This window comes from Muntiacus reevesi, chromosome 4, assembly GCF_963930625.1.
Source record: "Muntiacus reevesi chromosome 4, mMunRee1.1, whole genome shotgun sequence".
Classification (NCBI taxonomy): domain Eukaryota; kingdom Metazoa; phylum Chordata; class Mammalia; order Artiodactyla; family Cervidae; genus Muntiacus; species Muntiacus reevesi.
This window is the reverse complement of record NC_089252.1, coordinates 141,544,403-141,571,457: the sequence shown is the minus strand read 5'-3', so window position 1 is coordinate 141,571,457 and position 27,055 is coordinate 141,544,403. Positions and strand designations below refer to the sequence as shown.

Genomic DNA, 27,055 nt, shown 5'->3' with positions numbered 1-27,055 from the left:
TACTTTTGCTATTAGCAACTATTGTTGTTTGCTTACTCAGATAAAATACTGTATTTGAATGGATTTTGGACCTCAGGAAATCTTGAGGGAAGAGGAGTGCACATGTGAGGTCTGGGTTTGGTAATTTTAAATCTATACTTGACACACCCTGTATCTAAAAGTGAAGAAATTGTGGTAGGCAGGAGTATCTGATTGCTAAGACATTTTACAAGCAAAGAGGTGGAAAGAAAGCAAAATCAGCTTTACCTTTTTCGTTTTCTTAGGATCTGGAGATGGCATCTGCAAGTACCGTTGAAATTCATATTGCTGTTCTAAAAATTTCAACGCGTTGATCATGCTGCACACAATATTCTGAGTGTTCTGTATCTAGATCCTCAACTGCAGCCCAAAGTTTGTGTTCAATTTATGTTAAATCAGTGAAGAAAACACTTCATGATGTCCTACTTTTTAACTAGATTTTGTTTTATTGTTTTTAGGTACAGGTAGCAGATGTGTTCCTTTGATTGATAAAGGAACAAGTTTGATCAAAATCAGATTTCTTTTATTATGTTGGGGTTTGGGGATTGTGGGCTTGTTTTTTGGAGTAAGCCTCTAATTTCATATAATGTTTAGGCATGCAAGAATGTAAAAGATCATTATATTGACACTGATTTCTTATTTTTCCTTTTTTTCCTGTTATTTGCTTATACATCTTTGCACATTCCTGAGAGTCTAGTCAAACACAAAAGACAGAAGGGGAGAATACTTTTCTCTTAAGGCAAATTGTCAAGTCTATCAAATCAGAGTATGTTACAGAGCCATGAATTAAATAAAGGTCATTATGGGTATACTACTGGAAAGCCAAATTTTAAATAGTATTTAAAATTAGAATATTTAATATTATTTAAATAAATAGAGTGTAACATTGATTTATTCTCTGTAGATGTGTGTTAAATGTTTATTGTTTACTGAACATTTGCTATGTGCCAGATATTTGGTTATTTCAGTCCTTTAACAATTCAGTGAAGGTGGTATGATTTTCCCTGTTTCACAGATGAAGTTTAGAGAAGTTAAAATGTTTGCTCAAGTCAGATATAAAGCAGTATGTGGCAGAGGTAACATTCAAACGTAAGTTTTTCTACTTTAGCCCCCATGCTTATAACTATGATTATATTTTAGTAACTCCACTTAGGGCTCTTGGAATGTAAGATGTATTTAGGTCTTGCCAGTCCCAAAGAAAAAGGAATGACAATTGGTAAATGGAATGTGAAAAGTAGTCACTACCCATTTTTTACCAGTAGATGGTAGCATAAAATTGAAAACAATGCTTTTGAAAGGGAACCGTCAGAGAAGGTAATGTGTGTGTTCTTTCAGAGCAAGGCGGATGAGAGATTAGTGAAGTCTAGTGTAAATGAAAAGTGAGAATTGCCTTTGGTATTATGACAGGCAGCCCAGATATTAGGACCAGTGAGAGCAAATTAACAAAATTATTCCTGGAAAAACAATTCCTGGAAAAATACCTTGTAAAAAGAAAACTATTGGCTTTTTGTTTTTCTTTTATTAAAAATTGACATTGTTCTTAGTTTTCAGATGCTTCAAGTGTTGTCAACAGAGAGTTGTTTGGATTATGTGTTCCTCAGCTAGATTAAATAAATGCTAACAATGGATAAGTGCCAACACATTGGGCAGTTGCGGCTTGCTCAAGACCATTCCATCCTCAACCCGCAGAAATGGCATTGTGTGGACTGCAACACAACTGAGTCGATTTGGGCTTGCCTTAGCTGTTCTCATGTTGCGTGTGGAAGATATATTGAAGAACATGCACTCAGGCACTTTCAAGAAAGCAGTCATCCTGTTGCATTGGAGGTGAATGAGATGTATGTTTTCTGTTACCTTTGTGATGCTTATGTTCTTAATGATAATGCAACTGGAGACCTAAAGTTACTACGAAGTACATTAAGTGCAATCAAAAGTCAAAATTATCACTGCACCACTCGTAGTGGAAGGGTTTTACGGCCTATGGGTACAAGTGATGATTCCTATTTCTTACATGATGGCACCCAATCTCTGCTTCAAACTGAAGACCAAATGTATACTGCTCTTTGGCACAGGAGAAGGATACTCATGGGTAAAATCTTTCGAACTTGGTTTGAGCAGTCACCCATTGGAAGAAAAAGGCAAGAACAATTTCAGGAGAAATTAGCAAAAAGAGAAGTGAAGAAAAGACGACAAGAACTATTAGAACATCAAGCTAAAGCAGAATTAGAAAGTATGCCTCCCAGAAAGAGTTTACGTTTGCAAGGTCTAGCTCAGTCCACCACAGTAGAAATAGTTCCTGTACCACTGCAAACCTCAGCATTGCCAGCAAAAGATAAAGTAGTATCTACCTCAGAAGATGTAAGATTGAAAGAGGCTGATGACTCCTCTGTTAAACGAAGGCCAACAGTAACTCCTGGTGTAACAGGATTGAGAAATTTGGGAAACACTTGCTATATGAATTCTGTTCTCCAAGTATTGAGTCATTTACTTATTTTTCGACAATGTTTTTTAAAACTTGATCTGAACCAATGGCTGGCTGTGACAGCTAGTGATAAAACAAGATCATCTTATAAGCATCCTCCAGTCACAGATACAGTATCTCAAATGAATGAATGTCAAGAAAAAGAGCCATATTCTGTGCACTTCAGACATCCAAGTTTATCATCAGGACTAAGTGGCGGAGCACCAAAGAGTAGAAAGATGGAACTTATTCAGCCAAGGGAGCCAAGTTCACAATACATTTCTCTTTGTCATGAATTGCATACTTTGTTCCAAGTCATGTGGTCTGGAAAGTGGGCCTTGGTCTCACCATTTGCTATGCTACACTCAGTATGGAGACTAATTCCTGCTTTTCGTGGTTATGGCCAACAAGATGCTCAGGAATTTCTTTGTGAGCTTTTGGATAAAATACAACATGAACTAGAGACAACTGGTACCAGGTTACCAGCTCTTATCCCTACTTCTCAAAGGAAACTTATCAAGCAGGTTCTGAATGTTGTGAATAACATTTTTCACGGACAGCTTCTTAGTCAGGTATGGATTTTTTAAAAATCTTATTGTCATCTTGGGAAATTCATAAAGTGAAGCCTAAAAAATGCATATGCTTTGTATAGCTAATATGTTAGTGTTAGTACTATTCTCAGGTCAAATTAGATCACTTTTACAAGTATGTATGAAGACGTCAGCTCATTCCAACAGTTGTTTCACCTTCATGAATCATTGGAAGTAGTTTTATGTCCATGGTATTAAAGCTTTATGATGGGGGTGGGGCGGGAATTAGGAAACAGAGCTTCTTAGGTTAATAATACCGCATTCATTCTCTGAGGGATTGAGATGAGTTTAACTGCACAAGGAACAGATTTGAAGATACTTTTGTACTAGGAATGGTTTTGGTGCACACTTAGTAGTTTCAGGAACCAAAAAAGTAACCCTGGAGGATTTCCTGTAAAACCAAGGGAGCAAGAACTGAAAACTTAAATAGGTAGATAGGAAAGTTTCAAGGTAAATAGATGTGATTTTATTTAGAAAGATTAAATGGTTTTCCTCTATTTTAATTATAGCTGTAAAAATTTCCCTTTGTGACAGTCACAGAACCAGAATCTTCCATCTAACTGATGATTCTCTAGAATGAGTAGACTCTTGGGTAGACTATTACTAGACACCAGCTCTCTTCTTTTCCAGAGCATAGAACTTTAAAAAATGTGTGTGTTGTTATTTTTTAACTGAGGCAGTTGAGTCACTATACACATATTCAGTTGAACTGTTCGTCAGTTAAACTTTCATGGTAAAGATACCACCTTTTGTTTTTATAGCATACTTTTCTGGAATATAGTTTAAATATTTCTTTGACGTTTATTTCACTTCATGTTTCAGAAATGTCTAGATTCTACATTGTGTGACTTAGCAAATAAGAGTTGTGGTTTTGGGGGTTGCATGCAATATTATTTTTCTATCACCTTTCTTTGTCATTTTTAACTTTTTATGCAAAAGTTACCTATATAGTACAGTAAATCTGTGTAGAAGAAAAGAAGAAAATCATACATTAGTCCCAGAGCTCCACACAACCCACGCATAAAACTATGAATATTTTGGTATATTTCCTTCTAGTTTTTTCTGAATATCTATACATATTTTTGCTCTAATTATATGGTCATGTGGAATTTACCTGCTTCTTTTTCCACTTTATTTAATAATTAAGGATTTTTCATAGTTATTAAAATATTTGGTCTTTTTTTTCACATTTCAGTGTCCAGCATATGTATATACCATAATTCTTTTTAACCATCCCCCTATTGTTGACTTGTTAACTATTTCCAATTTTTCCATTATTATAATGTCACAGTCAATTACTACAGTTTTTCTAATGATTTCCTTAAGACAGAGTCCTGGAATTACTTTGTCAAAGGGTAATACTTTTGATATGTGGTTGCAGATTCTTTTCCAGAAAGTTACCATTTCATGTTTTGAATAGTGTGAGAGTGTATGTACTTGTTTTTTTCCTTTATGGATGAATTTTGAATTTAATAAAAGTTGTTATGCCATCACTTTGCTCTCTTCCTTTCTAATGTGTAATAAATACTTAGAAAATTGGTCTTTTCAGAAGATTCAGAGGTTGGTTGCTAGAATGGCTTTTTGAACCTGCCATATTCAAGAAACTGTTCTCAAAAGGTCAAACCTTGGTCCTAGTGAGTCCCCAAACTATTAACACTAGGGGTATTCTTCTTTTCTTTGTGTCAGTGTATTTAATTTAAAATGTAAATTACAATTGGCTTCTTTATTTTGTTGTGTGTTCCAGGATATATCTTTTGTGAAAATGTTTAGTAATATTTCATATCATGTGGATTATTAGATCTTTAAAGTTTTATCTTCAGTTATGGGCAGTGTTGGCATTAAATCCTGCTGAATGCTTTACCAAAGTTATTCTTTCCTTTTTCAGTTACTATATTTCCTATGTAAGTCATCAGAAAGGCTTCCTGTTCTTTGAGGTTCCTATATTTTGATCAGGATTTTAATGTAGTGTTGTTTGCTTTAAATGAAAGTATTTGTATGTATTTTATATATACTATCTTTTGAAATTAGTGCTTCAAAATTGGTATATACTAATTCAAAATTGGAAATTGGTAGTACTTCAAAATCTGGATATACTAATATACTAACATAAAAGTATGCTATATTTTAAATTTTGCATATAAAAATATACTAATAGCATTTTACTTGCATTATGGTTAAGAAGTTATAGGGATTTGGGAAGAGAAAACCCATCAGTGAAAGATGAGAAAGGAAAAAGGGCAAAGAATTTCAAGTCTAATAATCTAAGCACATTAAATGTATATAAATATATATTATATGTATAGACACACATACACACACATATGTATACACACAGTGTATATCTAATTAAGTGAGCCCATAGTTTGGTTTTTGTTTTTTTTTTTTACTAAATTCAGACTTGACTGAACTTAGTAAAAAAAAAAGCCCATAGAGCATTTTGAATGCCTCATAGTTAAAGCCCATCAATGCATAGTGGGTTTATGGAAGAAAATATTATTCCCTGAAAATAATATAAAGCAGATCATTTAGAATTCTGATAGTACATTTTCAGAAGAAAAGCTTATTTACAGATAATGACTTCTAGTGAAAGGAGTAAATATTTTGACAGAAGGATTGTAATCTGAGAAACTAATATTTCTATTTGCAGGTTACATGTCTTGCATGTGACAACAAATCAAATACCATAGAACCTTTCTGGGACTTGTCATTGGAATTCCCAGAAAGATACCAATGCAGTGGAAAAGATAGTGCTTCCCAGCCGTGTCTGGTTACTGAAATGTTGACTAAGTTCACAGAAACTGAAGCTTTAGAAGGAAAAATCTACGTGTGTGACCAGTGTAATTGTAAGTAGAGGCTGTATATTCTCTTTGTTTTTCTAAGGTTAGCAAAGAGAAACACAAATGAGGGGAAACTGGAAGAAATTCCCTAAGTAACAGGTATAGAAATAAATTATTTATCAAAAGAAATTTGGGCTACATATTTCTGCTTTTTAATTGGTTTGTGAACTATATGTTTGTTTTGCCTTCTTGATGACATTAAAATATTTTTGATCCTATAGTAAGTTGTAGAAAGGATTCATAAAATAAAATTTAAATTTAATATGTGAGTAGAATAAAGTAGTGAAGGGGAATAGTAAAAGGTATTTAGTACTGAATGAAATGATTAGTTTATGAGTCTTTTTGGTGCACATCAAAACATTGATATATAGATAACATATGTATATGTGTGTGTATACACACTTGGAAAATAGGAAATAATATACACTGCTGGACTGCTGCAATGGACATTGGCTTCATAAAAACAAAGATTTATTAAAAAATCATCTATTGACTGTCTCCTGTAATTAGTCATTGTTCTAGTCATTGTGGAAAGAGGAAAGACACTTTCAAGATGCTCAATACCTAATGGAGGAAACAGGTAGACAAGGTCTACTGTGATAAGCTCTTCTAATGGAAGTGAGCATAGGAACCCAGCACTGGGGGATGAAACAGTCGTTTCAATTAAACAGAAGCATCCTCTTCCAGAGAAATGGTAGATAAAACCACATCAGATTGCTACGTCTTCATCCGGTTTCTTTATCTCTAGCAACGTGTAGTACATGGCATTTTAAATGTTTATACTATATATTTGCAGATATTCTCCTTAATCTCCATGTCTGAAAAAAAAAATGACTCTAGGGCGTTAGATAATACACTCCTAAGGTAACATAAAAGAACCAGTGGCTGTTCCAGCATTTAAAAAATGGCATATAAGTTGCTGGTATTCTAGAACAACTTATACCAACATTGTTTTCCGAGTGCTGCCTATTATGAAATCTGTTGTAAATAGGAGCCTAATATTTATAAGATTAGAAGAAAATAAACTTTTATTGATAAAGTGTATAGTGTTTATTTTCTTGAACATAAATGTGAATGGTCCTAGATGTTTTCTTCACCAAATCTGGGAGTAGAAAGATATGAAAATAAATGCAGAAAATTATAACATGTTTATATCTGCTGGGTCCACCAAATAAAGGCCTAAAAGAGCTGTTTGAATTTAATCTATGATGGTGAATGTTTAAAACTATAATTCAAGGAGTTAACATCCTTTGTCTAGCTACACTTGTACCATATATTCTGGGAGACAACCCAAAGTTAAGTCCGTAAGATCCTGCAGCAGTCTGATACCTGGATCTCCGGAGCATAGACCTGGAGGAAAGACTTCTGGTGGAAAGAGGAGTTGGGTTAGAGGACAGCCTCATGGTGGACTGATTCCACTTCCTATAAGAAGTAGCTTCTCCTGTGGCTGGCTTTGCGGTTGATAATACAAGTTGAAGGATAATTCCTGGACATCAGGAGCAAATTTTGGTAGCCAATGGCCTAGAGAGAAGCTGCAGCACAAGGTCCATAGGTGGACCTCTAGAGATAGCAGAGGGTAAAAAGAATCCTCATTTCCCCTTGTTTGACATCTGATACTAAAATAACAAGACACCGAAGGAGATCTCCGATACAGAGCTAATGAAGGCTTGCTTTCTCAGGCGGTGCTGGGTTGGATCTCCAGGAAGTGGGCAGGGGTGCTCTGGGCAGAAATTTTCCATGCCCATGGGATCCTGATTAGTCTCAAGAAGTGAACTGACCATGATTGATTAGACTTTGGTAAGAGTATATTAAAGTATGTGTTTAGGGAGTAATTTTTCCTTTTAGTTGGCATAGCCAAATCCATTAAAAAAATATTACAGCACTATATCTTTCTGTTGCCTTATTTCAGGACTATATTAAATCATGTACAGTGTAATGTAGGGGATTGGTTCCAGGCACACCTACTTATACTGAAATCTGCCAATCTGCCAAACCATCCCTGAAGATTTCACATCTACAGATTCAACCAACTGTGGATGTAAATTTCAATCCATGGTTCGTTGAATCTGTGTGTGCAAAACATACAGTCAACTGTGTCAACTGTGATTGAAAAAGATAAAAATCTGCATGTTAGTGGACCCATGTCGTCCAAGCCTTTGTTGTTCAAGGGTCAGCTGTGCTTATTATTTGTTTACCTGTCTGCCTTAACTAGCTCATAAGTTTTGTGTGTGTGGTTTACATGATTGTGGGATTCCCTGGTGTTTCAGATGGTAAAGAGTCTGCCTGCAGTGTGGGAGACCTGAGTTCGATCCCTGAGTCAAGAAGATCCCCTGGAGAAGGAAATAGCAACCCACTCCAGTATTCTTGCCTGGAAAATCCTATGGATAGGAGCTGTCCATGGGGGCTACAGTCCATGGGGTCACAAAGAGTCAGACATGACTGAGCGACTTCACTTTCACTTTCTTTTACATGATTGTTAAGTGTCTTGAGAGCAAGGCCATGCCTTTATCTTTAGCCCTGTATAATGCCTATAACTCAGTAGATGTTTAATTGATAATACATGTCTGAATTATTTTGAGTTTACTCAAGCATTTCATTGTATCCTTAAATTTGCATCTCATTCTGTCTTTGATATCATAGCAAAACGTAGAAGGTTTTCCTCAAAACCAGTTATACTCACAGAAGCACAAAAACAACTTATGATTTGCCACCTACCTCAGGTTCTCAGACTCCATCTGAAACGATTCAGGTTAGTAGTAGAATAAAGTTTAATACTTGACTGGGAGACTTATCTACTTCTGCTTTTTTTTTTTTTTTAAGGGAAAAAATTTTGTCATTATCTCTAGCCCTAATCATAAACAACATGTTCAGTAACTATCCTTCTGATACTGTCTTCCCTTGTAGAATACATTGCTGATAGCAGACTCCTTGCATTTTGGTTTGTGCAGTATATTATTCTCCAAGTCTCTGCTTATAGTGTATAATATTCAGCATGTTTTAGGTACAAAATTTTGAAATTAAAATTTATAGCTTGAGAGTATTTGACCCAATTGCTTCATGCTTGGAAAATGCCCGATGTCCATATTCTTTGGGGAATATAATGTAGAATTTTTTTCTCAAGATTATAGTCAAGCATTCACAGAAATAATGATGAAGTAGAAATACTAAGTACCACAAACTACATACAAATGAATTTATCAGAGCCCTAGAGGAAGGCATTCGCTGATATCTAAACATTCCCAAAGCCTCCCTAATGGCACAGGGGACTTCATGTAATTTAAATCTCAGTTCATATGTCATCTCAGGACTTTCCTGACCACCCTATTTAAAAGTAGCACCACCAACTGTGTCACATTACCTACCCTATTTTTGCTTCTTGGCAAAAACCAATATCTGCAGTAGTTGATTTATTAATACCTGTTTTCTGTCCTCCTAAACAGAAGTTCAGTAATGACAGTGGTCTTGTCTTTTCATTCCTGTATTCCAAAATCCAGAACTGAGCTCAGTACATAGGTGCCCCAAAATACTAAGTGAATGAATGGGATGTATGCAAGAGGAGGAACACTTTAACCTCAAAGCAACATGAACAAAGGTATGAAGGAACAGGAAAGGGTACACAACAAAAGGTTTAGTGAAGAGTCTGGGTGAGACCTGCCAGGGTGTGTGAAATCAAGTGGAATGAAAATTGTTACGTGTTAATATTGTCCAGGGGGCTTCCCAGGTTGTGCTAGTGGTAAAGAACCCGCCTGCCAATGCAGGAGACATGAGAGACACAGGTTTGATCCCTGGGTTGGGAAGATTCCCTGGAAGAGGGCATGGTAACCCACTCCACTACTTTTGCCTGGAGAATCCCATGGACCGAGGAGCCTGGTGGGCTACAGTTCATAGGGTCCCAAGGAGTTGGACACAACTGAAGCGACTTAGCATGCATGATATCGCCCAGGGCCAGGTAGCAAAGGCCTGGGAACATGGAGAGGTCAGACCATATATGAGATTTTATAGACAGAATTAAAAGGGTTTAAACTTCTGGTATTTAACTGGCTACTATAAATCACTGAAGAACTTTTTGTTCTTCATAATTGCCTCTTTAATCTGCCATTTGAAGCTCAGCTTAATTTAAACCTATTTGCCTCCCTTCCATCTTCTAACCAAAATATTTGTGATGCTTCCATGCCATATTTCTGATTCAGGGACCATTTCTATGCTGCCTTTACCACCACATTTATCTTTTTCCTTTCTCTTCATCTATTAAAAATGTACTACTATATTTGCCAGTATATAAAATATATAGGGCATATAAAAGGGAGAATGGGATTGGGGAGGGGCACACAAGAGCTTTAGAAGAAACGTAAGAAACAGAACATTTCTAATGCCTTACAAGCTCCCCATGTGTGCCTCCTAGTCCTATTCCCTCAGAAATAAATCATGACTTTTTGGTATAGTGTTAACTTGTTCTTTTATCATTTTACTGTATCTTTATCAGCAGACAAAAAGGGATATCCTGCTCATCAATGGAAATAAATTATTTCCTAATTAGACAACTGACAAGTACTTATTTAGCATAATTCAGTAAATAAAGGTTTGAATTTTATGGTATAATACAAGAGAGAGAAACTGAGAATGATAGGAACTTACGTTAAGCAAGTGCCCTTATTTCACATGCTTGGTACTAAGAGTAAAGTTGCACTGGATACAGGACTCTGTACACGTAACAGGGTAAGACTGGGGTATGGCTCCTAGTGTGGCAGGTGACACAATCTGCAAGTCTCATCTTTAGTTCCATACAATTTTACATCACACTCATTAAGCATTTTCACATTTCTTTTCTTCATAAAACCTATTTGCCTTTCTCCCTACTTTACCTGCTGCTGTCTTAACTGCCTGCTTTAATACACTGATACTGTATTTTCAGTTGTTTTTTGTCATTGTACCATAGCACTCCAAGTTGTACTATAATATCTTGAAAGAACCACCATTTATTACATTATTTTTCCCCTGCAGCACCAATTCATACTATTCGATGATAAAAGCATTGCTTTACATGCATAGATCCAGTACTGGGAAGCATGACCAACAGATTGAGAAATTGACAGTATAGGAACGATATCTGAGTTTTGTCACTAATGGGTGTTATACTGATTTACACACAGGAAGGGTCACAGTTTCTTTTTTTTAATTATGAAGAGCTCTTGAAGTGTTCTGAGGAATTAGAGGTGCCTGTTTGGTTTGGGTTTGTTTTTTTCCCCACACCTGGCCAATAAAGATCCAGATTATGTCTCCCAGGAACAAATTCTAGGTCCTGGGATATCCTCCTCAAAGTATTAACAAGACAGTAAAGAATTAAAAACCCTTTGGTGCCTTGAATTTCTCACTTCAGAGGGGGAAAATGCCATAAGGCTGTATTTCTTCTGAAAGTTAATTTTCTTCCTATACTATCCTCTAATTACAGAAGCCAAATAATTTATTTTAGAACCTCACTGTACTTGTTTGGTAAATAAGCCTAAATTCCTCTGTTGTAGCCAACTTCAGTATTGAAAGGATTTACTATTTACACTTTTTATATAGGATTGTACTCTCTGCTCTCTGAGGTTTTCTATCATTGAGTTTGGACCAGGTACATGGTTATGGTCCCTTGACTTTGTTGATAATTTTACCCTGATTTGTTTGCAGGTGGTCAGGACGTAATAACCGAGAGAAGATTGGTGTTCATGTTGGCTTTGAAGAAATCTTAAACATGGAGCCCTATTGCTGCAGGGAATCCCTGAAGTCCCTCAGACCAGAATGTTTTATGTATGACTTATCTGCTGTGGTAATGCACCATGGGAAAGGATTCGGCTCGGGACACTACACTGCCTACTGTTACAATTCTGAAGGAGGTATGAAAAAAAGTATTTTACCTTGGGGTAGGCTTTTGGAAGCCAGGGTTCAGTCTTCAAGGATTTCTAAACTAGACACTAAGTAATCTTAAGAAAAGCCACTTGATTTGTTTTCTTTCAAGAAGAAAAAAAACAGGGGTTTTGTGCAGAAAATGGGATATTCTATGATGCAGGACTGTGGTAGTTTTGTCTCGTAAGGGCTGAAGGGATAAAATAGTAAGGATGGTCTCTTTAGTTACAAGTCAAAAAGTGCGAAAGGCACACTTCCAAGAGTAGGTCCCCTGTTTTCCGGCTGAATTCAGGTAATTTTGTTTAAGAACAGAGCACCTAGGATGTGAGGGCGATCTGGTTGCGACATCTGTCACCCCATTGATCGCCAGGGTTGATTCGGCTGATCTGGCTGGCTAGGCGGGTGTCCCCTTCCTCCCTCACCGCTCCATGTGCGTCCCTCCCGAAGCTGCGCGCTCGGTCGAAGAGGACGACCATCCCCGATAGAGGAGGACCGGTCTTCGGTCAAGGGTATACGAGTAGCTGCGCTCCCCTGCTAGAACCTCCAAACAAGCTCTCAAGAACAGAGCACCTAATAACTGGGGAATCACAGATATTTGGAACAACTTTGATTTCAAGTTCTAACATGAAACTTTCGCATACTGCTTCCATGAACCTTAGAAAAAGAGGTATGGACTAAAAGTCCATATAATCCAGGGGGCAATTAACATTACCATGAGTTGTACACAATTTGCTTTATAATTACCAGCAAAAGCATTAACTGGTAAGATTATACCAGGAATTAAAGATAGTGTCAAGTAAATGAATCAGATTCTGTAACTTCAAGATACTTCTAGGACAAAGGTAGGTTATTCGAGTAACATACTGCCCAAGCTGTTATTTCTACTTTAAAGAAATAAATTGGCTAGACAATCATTTTTACTTAAAAAAAAAACCCTCAACTCTCACTGAAACTCTTTAAATCCATGTTTTCATTTATACTAGAAATTTCTAAAGTTCCTTTGTAAACATTAAGATATATTTTTGTGCTTCACTCTAGGGTTCTGGGTACACTGCAATGATTCCAAGCTAAGCACGTGCACTATGGATGAAGTACGCAAGGCCCAAGCTTATATCTTGTTTTATACCCAGCGAGTTACTGAGGGACATTCTGAACTCCTGCCTCCAGAACTCCTGAATGGTAGCCAGCATCCCAGTGAAGAAGCTGATACCTCTTCTAATGAAATCCTTAGCTGATCCAAAGACAGTGGGGGTTTTCTTCTTGTGATTTGTATATATACTTTTTAAAAGGGCTGACTTAACAATTGTGGGCTTCACTGTTTTTATTTTTACTTACTAATCAGTGCACACTGTGTTTACACTTTTGTATCTAACTGCAACAGATCTTTTTACAGAGATGAAGTTAGCTTAAGTATATGTGTATCAACGTCAGTAGGTAATTTTTGTTAAATACTTGGGAGTTTTAAACTTTTAGTGTTTACCTCAGACTGATGTTACCTCTTTCTTGGGTTTTGATGTCTTAATTGGCTCAGATCATGAATTTGTGCAATCTTCTACTGAAGAAGTTCAGATGGCATCATTTTATACATTTATAGTTATTTTCTATACAAATTCTTATCAGACAAATTAAACTTGCTTCACTAAGTCTTACCAGAAAAGGGGCATTTCTTTCAGATTGGTGTATCAGTTCAACTACTGCAAAGTGAAATATTACCTACTCATCATTCAATACCCCTGAGGCTTTGTGTGTGACAGGACTCAATAGACTTTACTTTGGTAAACAGAACTTCGAGTTTGTTGTAAAAATTATTTTTTACTTGGCATAGTCAAACTGTTATACAAATGAAGATGACAGCTTTATAAATAGCATGTTTAAATGGCTTCAGTACTATGGACATGAAAATAATGATGGCTGAGATATTAATAATAGTTGATTTGTCTGAAAGCAAACATCCAAATTCTAATAAAGCAGTCATTAAAAAAATGTAGCAAACAGTATATTATGGTGTAATACAAGTACAGTTCAGCTTGGATATGAGTTCATTTTATATATTTAACATTAGATCTCTTAAAGTTTTGTACTATTGTATCTTAGGATTTTTGGTTTAAAGGGATAGAAATCAGACTTGAAGAGAAAAAAACTGCATAGGACAGAGAATGTTCAAAATTGGCATTTGAGCAAAATGTTCAGCGTCTCACTTAGAATAAGTAACTAAAGCCACATTAAATTGCTCTTGCTAGTATTATATGACTACTAAAAGCCTCTTAGATATTCAAACATTGGGTCCTTTTTAAAATTAAAATCACACTTGCATTTTATTAAAAAAAATATAGTATGAAATACTCATTGCTCTTCCCTAACAACCTCATTAGATATCTTTAAAGTCCTACTGCTGCTAACTTTATTTGGAAAGAAGAGACTCCTCTAACCTCTATAGATCGGTGTTAACCACTGGAAAATCAATTATCTTTTTTCTTAAGTAGGTTTGCTTGCAGGTTGAAATTATCAGGGGCAGCTGATCATGAAGTGCAATGAGAATTTATCACTTCACAGACAAATCATTCATGCCAAAACTACAGCTTGAGTTTAGATGGCTAAGGTTTAAAATTATTCATCTATTAAATACCTATGCAAGTTGTTACCTCAACTGTCAACGTAATTATACCTCATTAAAGATTTATTGTGGTCAAGATACTTGAGTTTAGCCTTTTTTAACACCAAGGATTACTTTAAACTATACTTTTTAGTGTACCTAGTTTTAGTTCAACAGTTTAAAAACAACTCAGGAAGCTATGTTGTTTACAGTGGTATAGTTGCTAGCCATTTACTTTTTAAACTCTTAAAACTAAAACCGATGGGGGAGGCTGTGTGTGTGAAGTCAAGGAAAGGGGACTACAGGAACTCTACTTTATGCTCAGTTTTGCTATGAACCTAAAACTGATCTAAAAAAAAAATTAAGGCTATTTAACAAAACTAAAACCAAGTCAAGATTTCTTACAGTATATCTCAATGTGGATTTCTACATTGGTAAATTTATCTAACAAAAAAACAACATATTTTGGTTGTAAAATAATTTACTAAAGGCACTATTGTTAAACATCAAACTAATAATTTGTTACCAATAAGGTACATCATTGTAAACATGACAAAATGATTTTTAAGAGATACATCACTACCAGGAAAATACAATTTTTCTTTTTTTTAAGTAACAGCTTTCCTATTCACAGGATCATACTTCTTCCAGCCGTTTCAGGGGCATGCAGTAAAGCCATTGCTCCCAACTTGGGAAGGGAGCTTGGAGCTTACAATTAGTAGAGAGTCACTACTGCTAGAGATCTTACAAAGCTCCAAATTCTTGACTCAGTCCAAAAGTTCTTGGGTTTAGAAATTAAAACACTTTATACCTTCCACCAAATCCCCAAAAGAGCTAGCTGGAGGGTCCAAGCCCTGTAACATGTCCAGGCATGAACTGGCGAGCTCTGCCACTTGCACATCATCACAGGAAATGGAGAAATTATTCAAAAGTAGCTATTGAACATTAGCACCATAATAAACATGGCTCATATAGCTAAAACCTAGGCTGTGTATGCCACAAGATAACATTCATTTGTACCTCTAATATGAAGGAGCAGCTTTTTCATGTATAATAAATGATTTAGTACAGAAGTCAGGTTTCTCCTATGAGAAAAATGTTAAACAAAACACAACCTAAACAGCATCCCCGAGGCAATCTGTGCTAAAGCATATACAAATTAAGGCTTTACCCTGGTACACAACAATTTTGAAATTATGTGGGAACATTCCCAACAAATCATTTACACAGAATTCAAGCGATCTGTTTTAAGAACTGTGGGGTTCAGTTCAAATATTTGGTATCTTACATTCAACTTACATACTTAGCTGCTATGAGTGTTACTGTAACTTCACTTCCTGAAAGTGAAATACCACCCATGATGTTATGACTTCAAACCAGTCCAGGGGCAGGGTGCTAGAGAATTTGGTTCATAATGAAAAAGTAGTAACTGAAATAACTAGAATGAGATCTAAACATGGAAAGTACTGTTTCTCTTTGTGTGGTTTTAAGTGCCCTTTTGGCTTACTGAGTAAGCAAAATACATTTTTCAATAACTACTACCACTGGACAAAGGATCTAAATGTTGAGATGTTAGTAAATCAAGGTTTTAAGTTGGCACAATGTTCCTACTAAGTTATGTTTTAATTATATCTTTCTAATATCAAGGGGTTAAATGAAAGACACGCATTAATACTGTCCTAAAAAAAGTAAAAGCAAAATGTTCCTAAAGCTGTTTTTAACTTATGAAAATTCTCCTCCCACTTTATGTATGTATAGTTCTTGTTTTAGCCACTCAGTCAGAAGGAAAGTTTCAGTGTGGGGGTCTACAATCCAGATAAAAGGCTCTACATTTTCCTACATTATGCTATGCTAAACTATTTCCTATAGAGAATTACAACCACAGACATTGAAATATAGCTCTCAGATCTGAAAATGTCTTTATTTTTTAGAAAATGAATTCCAGGAAGGTTAAAAAGCAATACCAGAGGGTATATAGGTGCAGAACTGGATGTAGTCATTCAAAGCATTCAATTAAGAATATGGCAATATAAATATCTGAAAAGCATCTCTTAGGTGTTTGAAACAAAATGTATGTCATTCCTAACTATCTGGAGCTTTACAGACAGAAAATGGTTAACATTTCAAAGTCCTGGAAGCTTTTTCCTTGGTTAATAACATTAAATGGTTTGCCTTTGATCAAATTCCTTCCTTTTTAAACATGGATAAAAGTATTACATAGGTCCACTGTTAAGACAACATGTTGCAAATTAAATCTGGTATAATGTATTCCAACAAAGCTTACAAAATAAAAGGTGGTGTGGTGGCTTTGGATTAAGTTTAATAGTCGTCTCCTCGGCTGACAACTTCTTTACATGTTGGACGCAAAAGTATGGTATGTTCAAACTGTGCTGTATATGATCCTTTAATGTCACATAATGGTGGATATGGGTCTACAATGCCCAAGTCACACAGATTCTTCAGAGCCATCAAGTATTTACTTTCTCCCAAACGATCCAGCCATCTGCGGCAGAAGGCGAGAGTGCCAAAGTTTTCATTGATGACATTTAACAAGTGTTTTGTTCTTGGAAGCCTAAGAGAAAAGTCCAAGATTAATAGTTGGCTAAAAAGTTACCAACTCATTTCGCCCATTAAGGAAAACTCAAACAAAAACTATGACTTTACTTAGTAATTAAAGTTCAAAAAACTCTCTTTGCTGCCTCTTTCAACTTCCAAAAACCAGAATGTATAATACTCAATTACAGATGGCAGATGGAAAGACGACCAGATGAAGGTTATCTTATATTTACATGTCTATGCACACAGTGTTAAATTTCAAGTACAAACTTATCAATAATATTAAGGTGGGAATTCCCCTTTTGGGGGAAATTTCGGCATCAAGCTGAAAAAGATCTGATCATAAAGAAGATGCTTCAATCACCTCCAAAAAGTTTTTAAAAAGTAAATAAAAATACAAAGTTTACCAATGGGAAAATAGTAAAAACAAAAACCTAGGAATACCAGCAAAATAATAATCTGTAATTATTATAATTATTGGAAACAAGATATGAACAGAATGTTTAGATCATTTCATCTCAGTTAACATTTCTAATAGGGCTTTTTTTTTTTTTTGCTAAATTATAGAAATTTACAGACCTTATTGTTAGGCTATAGAACTGTGCATTTATGAATGTACCACTGTGGATGTCCATCACACATTTTAAAATGCTGTTAACTGGAAAGAGAAACTCATCAATCTTATAAAAAGAATAGCCTCTCACCTTATTGGCACATGTCCAACATCAAAATTTTTCATGTAATGTGAACATTCCATATCATCATGAACCACACCTTTTCCTGTGCTACCAAAGGTTTCGATGGCATATACTTCTCCTTCCTAAAAATATATGAGTCAAGGGAAACGAAGAAAAATTCAGAATGAATTAAAATTCCCATCTTAACTTCAGGTTGAGGTATTCCCCATTTAATGTAAGAAATCACACACCTGGCAGTCCTTATCTACCTTTTCCTGATTTACCTCCTTAGCACTTTTGATCTCTGTGTGGTCTATTAGAATGTAGACTTTATATGGGCAGGAAATTTTGTTCACTACTATTATACATCTCAGTGCCTACTAAAGAGACTGGCACCAACAAGATGCTCAATAAATAACCAAGTATCGACAAAACCTTTGACATGCCTCACTTGCACAGCCAACTGAACCCCAGTATGACCAGACACAATCTGCACATTTACACAGCCCAATTCCTGTTGGGGTTTGTATACAGCCCAATTCCTGTTGGGGTTTGTATGAATGGCAAGTTAATTTTGCTCAACATACTATATACTCAACTACTACTAGCTTCATAGTTCAGAAGAAAAAAAAGTCCAAATGCTTCACAGAAAATAGTGCTAATGCATACATACCTCCATTCTTGTTGCCTCTCCTCCTTTCACAATGGGCACTGTTTTCCCAGCATGTATTCTATATGGCCCAATTGAATGTCCATTTAGATTACGGATTGGTTTCACTGGCATAATAGAAGAAAAACTTATTCATGGTTTCAAGGCACAAACAGATCTCTTGGCCTTTGGTACAGAGTTCAAGCATTTACTTAAAAATCAGGTTTGGTGCTGTTAACCCCACATTCGTGGTCTAGTGGTTTAGTCACTAAGTTGTGTCCAACTACTGTGGCCTCATGGACTGTAGCCTACCAGGCTCCTCTGTCCATGGGATTTCCCAAGCAAGAATACTGGGAGTGGGTTGCCATATCCTCCTCCAGGGGATCTTCCCAACCTAGGGATCAAACCTGGGTCTCCTGTGTTGCAGGTGGATTCTTTACCAGCTGAGCTACCAGGGAAGCCCAACCCTACCTTAAGATAGTTAAATACAAATTGGAAAACTAGAGGGATATAAAAAGTTATTTGTTGCAATGTTATAGATTAAAAACCAGAAGGAGTAGGGAAAACAATGCAAAAAGAATAAATTATGTGATGAGGACATAATGGGGGTCTATCTATGGACCATCTATGGTCCATCTAGGCATAAAATATCATGTATATAAGCATTACAAACAAGGAAAATATGTACTATTATGGTTATGAACCAAAAGGTAATTTGAAAATGAGGATTCTTTGTCAAAACAACAGTATTAAGAAACGCTAAATTTTATTATTATATTAGCATGTCAAGTGGTAAAAAAGAAAATCAAAACAACCCCAAAGTCCTAGAATCAATGACAGAATAAACAAACTGTGAGTATGTTTACACAGTGGAACACTTATTCAACAATAAAAACGAAAAGCTAGGGATATACTGACTGAGATACAACCAAATGAGCAAAAGGCACAATTATATAGATATGGTACAATCCTATATATATACACGCACGCATACAATTCAAAATTAAGCACAATATACTAAATCTTTAGGGATGCATAATTAGGTAAAGATAAAAGGAAATGCAAATCTTTAGATAATGGCTTATTTGAAAAAGCCTTCTGTAACCGAGAAGGGGTATATAAAGCTGGGGGGCTTCTGTAATGCTGGCAATATCCTATTTCTCAAGGGGTGAGGTTACATATGGAGAAGGCAATGGCACCCCACTCCAGTACTCTTGCCTGGAAAATCCCATCGACGGAGGAGCCTGGTAAGCTGCAGTCCATGGGGTCGCTAAGAGTCGGACACGACTGAGTGACTTCACTTTCATTTTTCACTTTCATGCATTGGAGAAGGAAATGGCAACCCACTCCAGTGTTCTTGCCTGGAGAATCCCAGGGACAGGGGAGCCTGGTGGGCTGCTGTCTATGGGGTCGCACAGAGTCGGAGACGACTGAAGAGACTTAGCAGCTTAGCAGAGGTTACATAATTTTTACAACTGTTTAGTTGAAGTTTTTAAGTTGTGTGTATTTTCAGTTTTTGTTATATTCCACAATAGAAGCTTAAAAAAAAAATCTAGTTTTATAGTATTAGAATTCTCTGTAGAATCCAGTGTGAGTTACCTTTCTTCTAGGGCAGAATTAGGTAGCAGGGGTTTGGTTTTTTTTCCCCCAAATCTTTAGCAATGATGAGCATATTACAAATTTAGGGGTGCTCCAGAAAAATAAGACTCTCAATCAGCTTTTTAAAAAAGACTTCCTCCTTATATAAATGACAAGCTAAATTTGCTTTAAAATTCAGCAAGCATTACTATTCCTCCCCTCCAAGACCCGACAAACTGACCCCCTAGATCAACCAAAAACACACTTAAAAACATCTCTTAGCTATCCCAACCTATCACATATAACCAAGTTACATAGAAGAAGCATGGCTCAAGGTATACAGGCTGTGGACAGTGGCAGGCTAATTCTGGAACCAACAGCTATCATGGTTATTTTCTAATTCTATAGCTTCCACTCCCTTGATGGCCTGGCCTGGTTCTGTTACATGGATTAGGGAAATTTCTTCTTAAAGTTCAGCCTGTAGTCCATTTCTTCATCTTCTAAATGTCATGATCTGTCTATACTCTTTCTGCTTAGACTAGTAAAAATGAATCGTGCTACCTAAACTAAGAACCCTGATCAATACAATAACTGAAAGAATAGAACCTAAAATGCTGCACTGGCTTAGTGGGAGAGGTAAGAAAGTAGGTATTAAAATTTCAACATTTCACGCTAGAAACTGTTCTGTGGTGACTAAACATTAAGTCAAACTGTCACCTACTGTGCCTTGAAAGGCAGACCACATTCCAACGAAGGTTGTAGAATAAGGAGAAAATGGAAGGAAAAGATGATCTGAGAGAAACTCAAGTATTACTTGTTGCAGACCAATCCCAAAACTGGCGGTAGGAAACAACAAATATTTTTTGAATACTAATAAATTCCAGGCATGTCATAAAATTTACATTTCTCAAAAATAAAACAGGAAACATGGTATCATGAATCTCATTACAGTCAAAGTTACAGATGTTATCTAAAGCCAGTACTGATGAAGCTAACTGCAGAGCAGCACTGCAGACACAGACCTAGAGAACACTATGGACACAGCTGCAGCAGGAGGAGAGGGTGAGATGGATGAAGACAGCAACATGGAAGCATGTATCACCATATGTAAAACAGCCAGCCAGTGGGAATTTGCTATGTGAGTCAGGGAACTCAAACCAGGGCTAGATAACCACCTAGAAGAGTGGGGTGGGTGAGGAGGTAGGAGGGATGTTCAAGTAGGAGGGGACATGGGTACACTTATGGCCGATTCATGTTGATGTTTGGTAGAAACCAACACAATACTGTAAAGCAATTAATCCCTCAATTAAAAATAAGTACATTTTAAATAATTTTAAACCAAAAAATAAAAAGAAGTTATCTAAGCTCAAAGATAGACTTGCCTAACTCCAAAGCAAGTTTTCTTCATTAGCTGTTAACACCTCCCATCCATGTGTGAGAAGCCGTAAGAATTTTTTTTTTTTGCCTTAAGGATTTTTTATGTGCGACCTCCCTGGTGGTGCAGTGGATAAGAATTCTCCTGCCAATGCAAGGGACACAGGTTCTATCCCTGGCCCAGGAAGATTCCACATGCCATGGAGCAGTTAAGCCTGAGTCGCAAATACTGAAGCCTGTGCGCCTAGACCCTGTGCTGCGTAACAAGAGAAGCCACCACAATGAGAAGCCTGTATACCGCAATAATGACTGCAGGCAGCAATGAAAACTCACTGCAATAAAAAAAAAAAAAAGAAAGAAACAAGTAAAAAGTAATAAATATTTAAAAGAATTTTATTTTATTTGTACATATGTTCATAGGTTTAAGGATCTGCAAGAGAGCAACAAAGCACCATCAAGTCTTACAGGAAAGAAACACTGTGCGGTTGGGAAAGACACCACAGTCCAGAAGTATCAGCAGGGGAATGCAAAGGACACTAAATGATCTGAGTTTCCTGCGGGGCAAGCAGCATGAGAGTCTCCATGCTTCCTCAGATTACAAGGAAGAGTCGGGATCTGGTTAAAGGAAAGGTAGGAAATATCCCACAGGGAAGTTTTTAAGACAGGAGATACAGAGAGCAATGAGCATAGATTAGGAAGGAGAATGGAGGCTGCAAAGTGGTCAGATAGACCCTGGGAAGTGGAGAAAGGCTGGATTGACACCACCAAAATGCACAGGTGACTCTGGGATTGTGTAATTGGCAATGGCTGTGAAAGACTAGGCAGCAAAGGGAATAAACATTAAAGGAAGGGATAAATACAAGGAATTAACTGGCCTCTAAATTTTGAATTCAACATAAAAATAGAGGGAAGAAGTCATCAATGGAAAGGGCCTCTTACTTCTGCCTGAGCCTTGTAACTAGCCACAGAAAATCTAGCCTACATCTGGTCACTCTGGGATAAATCCTCCCATTTCTTAACAGCGACCAGAGTAGACTAACAGTTCCTAGCAACTAGCTACCACAGAATTCCTACCATGAACAGGTCACTTCCCTTGTTTCCCCTCTTTATATTCTCAATTTCCAAGAGAGAAAGATAAAGCAGCTGACCCAAAGAAAGCACTCAACACCATCATGCAAAATTATTTCTGCCAAGTTAAGACATTTCAAAATAAGATGCATTTTTAGATAACATACCTTGATATGTCTTCCCATCTATTTCAACTTCATAGGATTCCATAACTTCTTGGATTGCCTCACCAACATCACAGAGACGAACATCAATTCCGGCACACTAAGAATAGAATCACGTATACTGTTATTCAAGGTACAGAATTTTATGGGAACTTAACTTTCTAATGTCTTAAAATATGGGACAATCAGAAATAACTTCACCTATAAAAGCTTTCTATACACTGTACTACAATAACTCACCAAAAACCCTAAGGGTGGTAGACCAGTCTTACATAACCCAAAGTCCTTAAACAGACTATAAAGTGCTCAAAATATATTAAATGAGATGGTGCTTACAGTTCACATACCTTTATTCCAGTGTTAGTGGCATCTTTTACAGCTTTTAATAATGTATCATATTTGGGATTAAAAGTGACAGTAAAAGCACAATCGATAATCCTACCTGAAAGAGGAAATTTGTGTTTAATTATCAGTTAGTCAAATTACCTACTTTATAGCATCTCCATTATTAATTAACCTTGCTAATTAAAAAAAAAAAAACAAAATGATGGGATTAAATGAAGGCAGAACTTCAAGTACCTAGACAGCATTCATAATCAAATGTTTCAAAATGACAAAATTAATTCCAGGGTTACTTCAAGACAGCACCAATTCAGTATTCACCAGGCAGTTATACAAAAATAAAAACAAATCAAACTGAGAAAGCCTGGAGAACTAAGCAGCACAAGTGGGCAGAGAAAATGTACAGGTCCACAGGACACTAACCATCATCTAGATTCTCCAATTTAGTAAAACCTCAAGTGTTTAAGCTTTGCTTTCTCACCTGTTAAGTGAAAGTAAAAGGAACTTACCTAACAGGGTATAGGAAAGAATTGAGAAAAGCTAACAATTATATTCAAAGATTGGTAAACTCAAAGGTTCTGAGTAAATGTTTATTGTTATTCTACAAATAAAAAAGTCTGAAACAACGACCTGAATGAAAATGTAAGATTCTATTTTTCAATCCTTGCTATGATAGGTAACAAACCTCAATTACCCAACAGTTTTCACTGAATTCCATTAAACAGGATACTTTAACATAAATCTCAAAATCTGCCTCAACGCATTAATAGCTCTACTGAAAACTGAGACATCAAAAAGGGAAAATGTAAGAGTTCAATATCTACAGCCCTACCCAAGGAATTATTTCTAAGAACTCACCACTTATATGTGTTCCAAAGTCTATCTTACAGATGTCATCATACTGTAATACTGTTGTGTCACCAGCATTGGGAGTATAATGGGCAGCACAGTTATTCAGAGAACACCCAGTAGGAAATGCCAGGCCTGCGTTTAATCCATTCTCTTTTATTAATTTTCGTGAACAGTCTTCCAACTTCTCACTAAAAAAAGAGAAAGAACTTCTTTACTTTTACATTCTTACCCTTGATGTACCTTACAGCTCATCAAGTTCAGAAAGTTGACTGAAAACTCTTAAATTACTTTCTGGGAGTGATCTGAGCACTTCTGGATATGACTAAGTAACAGTTCTCCAACTAAGTAACTACTATGAAAACAGTTCATCTCTAAAAAAATAAAGAGAATTTAATCCACTAGAAATCCATTAGAAAAACAGAAAAACATGATCCATTTTCAACTTAATTTATCAGGAAATAAGATTATTGACTTAGACTAAAGGCTGATTACATTTTTCTCAATGTTACAAGTTTTAAAAATTCTTAGAATCAGAGAACTAAGTTGCAGCTAATTATTAGCTATAGCTAATTATTTCTCAAGGGGAAAACTGGAGAAATAATCACTTTCTTCATTGCATTATAAATGTCTTGTGTTCCAGAATTTTAATTTAATATCCCTTGTCAGCTAGCAAAATAACAGGTTTCCAAACAGAAAGTAAGAACCAGTAATGTGTGCATTTGTACATATGAGAACACGAGTACAAAACAGGGTGGATGAGATGCAAACATCCTCTTACAGTTTCCTCATTACATCAACACTATAAGGTTTACAGAAGATATTTCTAGAATCTTCACTTAAAGATTTTTGGCAAGGCAGTAATGAAAGACAAACATAAACCTGAAGAGTTAGAGCTAAGAAAACTTTTTTATCACATTCTTACAAAAACATATTCCTTTTTACCAGATTTCTATCATTGTCATCCCAGGCTTGATCCAGCTCATAACATATTTTCTAACTTGTCGATGTGCTTCTGCAGCTTCTCGAAAATCATTCCAAATCTCTTCACTAGCTTGATCTAATGCTTTCTTTTCTTCACTTGTAGTTCTCCAAGCAGCTGTTCGCCTTTATAGTATGCATAGTATAGCATTAGTTATTTAAGAAACAGCAAAATAAGCATAATAGCTGAGAGATAAAATACACTAAGATATTCCAAGCAAAAAATTACATACTCAGATTTTTATTAAAAGTCAGCAAAGTTTCTGAAATACAAGTACCCAACACAGTTACAACCAAGCCAAATCAAGTTAAACCTTTTGTAAGACTCTTAGAAAAAAAGTCATTCTTTCACTCCAGGTAATATAAATTTTAAAGGTGGACCAAATATTAGCATTTAACTTCACCAACAGAGCAAGTACTAAATCCAAAGACTTGACTTGGCAATCTGCATTCATCTTCCTCAAAACATAAATTATGTGCTTTTGCAGGATTTTTCTAATTTTAAATATATATATATATAACATCTTCCTTGAAGGAGATGGCTCATATTCTAAAACTGCTAGGATGACTGATTTTTATATTCAGTATTTGGGAATGAAGAGATCTACTGACTCCCTTTTTAAGCAGTACATTTCAAAAACAGTAACTTTTCAAATGAAAGTCTTTTGTTTTTATAGTTTTCACAGATTCTTAAGCAATACTGAATATAGAATTCACAAGTCAGTGATCACTGAAGTAAAAATTATACTTAGTATAATAGTGATGTCATCAAGAAATAATTTTTATTTGCCTCAAAGTTAGTGGTCAGCAAACTACAGCCTGCAGGCAAATCCAGCCCGGCACCTATTTTGTAAATAAAACCATTCTGTGACATAGCTTTGCTCATTTATTTACATATCATCCATAGCTACTTTCAGGTTCAACAGCAATGAATTAATACTCAAGACCTAAAATATTTACAATCTGAGTCTTTATAAGAGTTTACCCAATTGCTTTAAACTACAGCCCACTAAAATAGTGACTCAAACTGCTTTGAGTTTTTCTATGTGTCAACATCAAGTTCACTATGATTACTTCCCTGTTGCAGCAGCAGCTACCTCTGTCAACATCTACTACCTCTGATTTGCTAGGCCCAAAGGAGCTGTCCTATGTGAAACTGGGAGTATTTAAAAATCACAGAGGCTTCTTTAGCTGTTTACTGTTTGGAAATATATTTTGGATCTACCTACTGATATTTTCAGAAAACTAAAACATTACAGTACCACCAGTTTAAGGTCAGTTTTAAACCCATTACATACTTATCAGTCTAGCCTTTTCTCTCCCACAAGTCCAAATCTCTTCCCTGCAAACCAGGAACCCAAATGTTCTAAGAATAAATCATTCTTAGGCACAAGAGTACTGGCTTTATTTTCAAATAATTCTGGCACATTACAGCCATACCTGGCAGCAAAGGCTGAAACACCTTTTGCTTCAAAAGCCAAAGATTTTGTGGAAAGCAAAAGTAACAGCTAATGTTTACTCTACAGAGTGGTAAGACAAAAGGCTATGTCCACGGAGAACTGATGGACATAATGAATTCAGGGCAATGAAAATGGAATCGGTCATTATGAATTCCCAATTTCTTCTCAACCCAACCATTAAGATTCTTCAAAGTGATTTCTTATAGGTTAAAACATAAGTTTAATTAAATTTCAAATGATATTTGACATTTTACAATCAGAACATGATACAATAAAGATCCCCAATATTGAAGTCAACAGATCTCATGACTATCTTACACTTTGAAGGTTGCATGGCTGACTCTTGAAGCAGCGGATTCTTCACAAGATTATGTAATGTTCTGCATTGTTAGTGAAGAACTATCGATCAAAAACTGAATTTAAATAAATTTTGCTAAGTCCTGAGTTCAAGATGAAAGTCATTAGAGATACTGGAGAACCTACTGTCAGGGTCTATAATTTTAATTCAAGGCCCAAGTGAAAGAGAAAATATGAAGGAGTCTCCCTTAAGTTTGATTTTTTGATGTTCAGTTTACTTAACAAAAACTTATAAATAAGATTAAAAAATCATTCTAAGTCACAACAAATATTTTAGAAAGGAATTAATTAAACTGACAGGTGACATATCCGTTTTTACAAAATTATGTCTGCAAAACAAAACTATCAAAATAGTTGCTTGCAAGAGAATCTTTACAGTAAATGTTTATAGAATATGTAAATTCTTCACACCTCTTTGATTTCTGAGTCTTAAATATTTCATCACTTTTATTAGTGGATGTGTTAAAAGCAGAAAAAATAGAAGACCAAAAGACACAAACAAAGGTATCTGAAAGGCTCCTCTGTCCATGGGATCCTCCAGGCAAGAATATTGGAGTGGGCTGCCATTCCCTTCTCCAGGGGATCTTCCTGACCCAGGGACTGAACTCACATCTC

At 36.0% G+C, this 27,055-nt stretch overlaps 2 protein-coding genes across 2 annotated transcripts in view; one reads left to right on the top strand and one right to left on the bottom strand.

The window, feature by feature from the left end:
* Positions 1-1,632: 1,632 nt before the first annotated feature.
* Positions 1,633-13,027, top strand: USP44 (ubiquitin specific peptidase 44). Its single transcript, XM_065935490.1, has 5 exons — positions 1,633-3,051; positions 5,717-5,912; positions 8,547-8,655; positions 11,577-11,782; positions 12,831-13,027. The coding sequence occupies exons 1-5, from the start codon at positions 1,633-1,635 to the stop codon at positions 13,025-13,027; spliced, it is 2,127 nt and encodes a 708-aa protein (XP_065791562.1).
* A 1,821-nt stretch (positions 13,028-14,848) lies between these two features.
* The window catches only part of METAP2 (methionyl aminopeptidase 2), a 31,199-nt gene continuing 18,992 nt past the window's right edge, over positions 14,849-27,055 (bottom strand). Inside the window, exons 5-11 of the mRNA XM_065934233.1 lie at positions 24,588-24,749; positions 23,652-23,833; positions 22,799-22,893; positions 22,455-22,551; positions 18,292-18,395; positions 17,646-17,761; positions 14,849-16,957 (exon numbers count right to left, since the gene is read on the bottom strand). Coding sequence (XP_065790305.1) covers positions 16,705-16,957; positions 17,646-17,761; positions 18,292-18,395; positions 22,455-22,551; positions 22,799-22,893; positions 23,652-23,833; positions 24,588-24,749 — 1,009 coding nt within the window. The 3' untranslated portion in view covers positions 14,849-16,704. The remainder of the gene's footprint in view (positions 16,958-17,645; positions 17,762-18,291; positions 18,396-22,454; positions 22,552-22,798; positions 22,894-23,651; positions 23,834-24,587; positions 24,750-27,055) is intronic.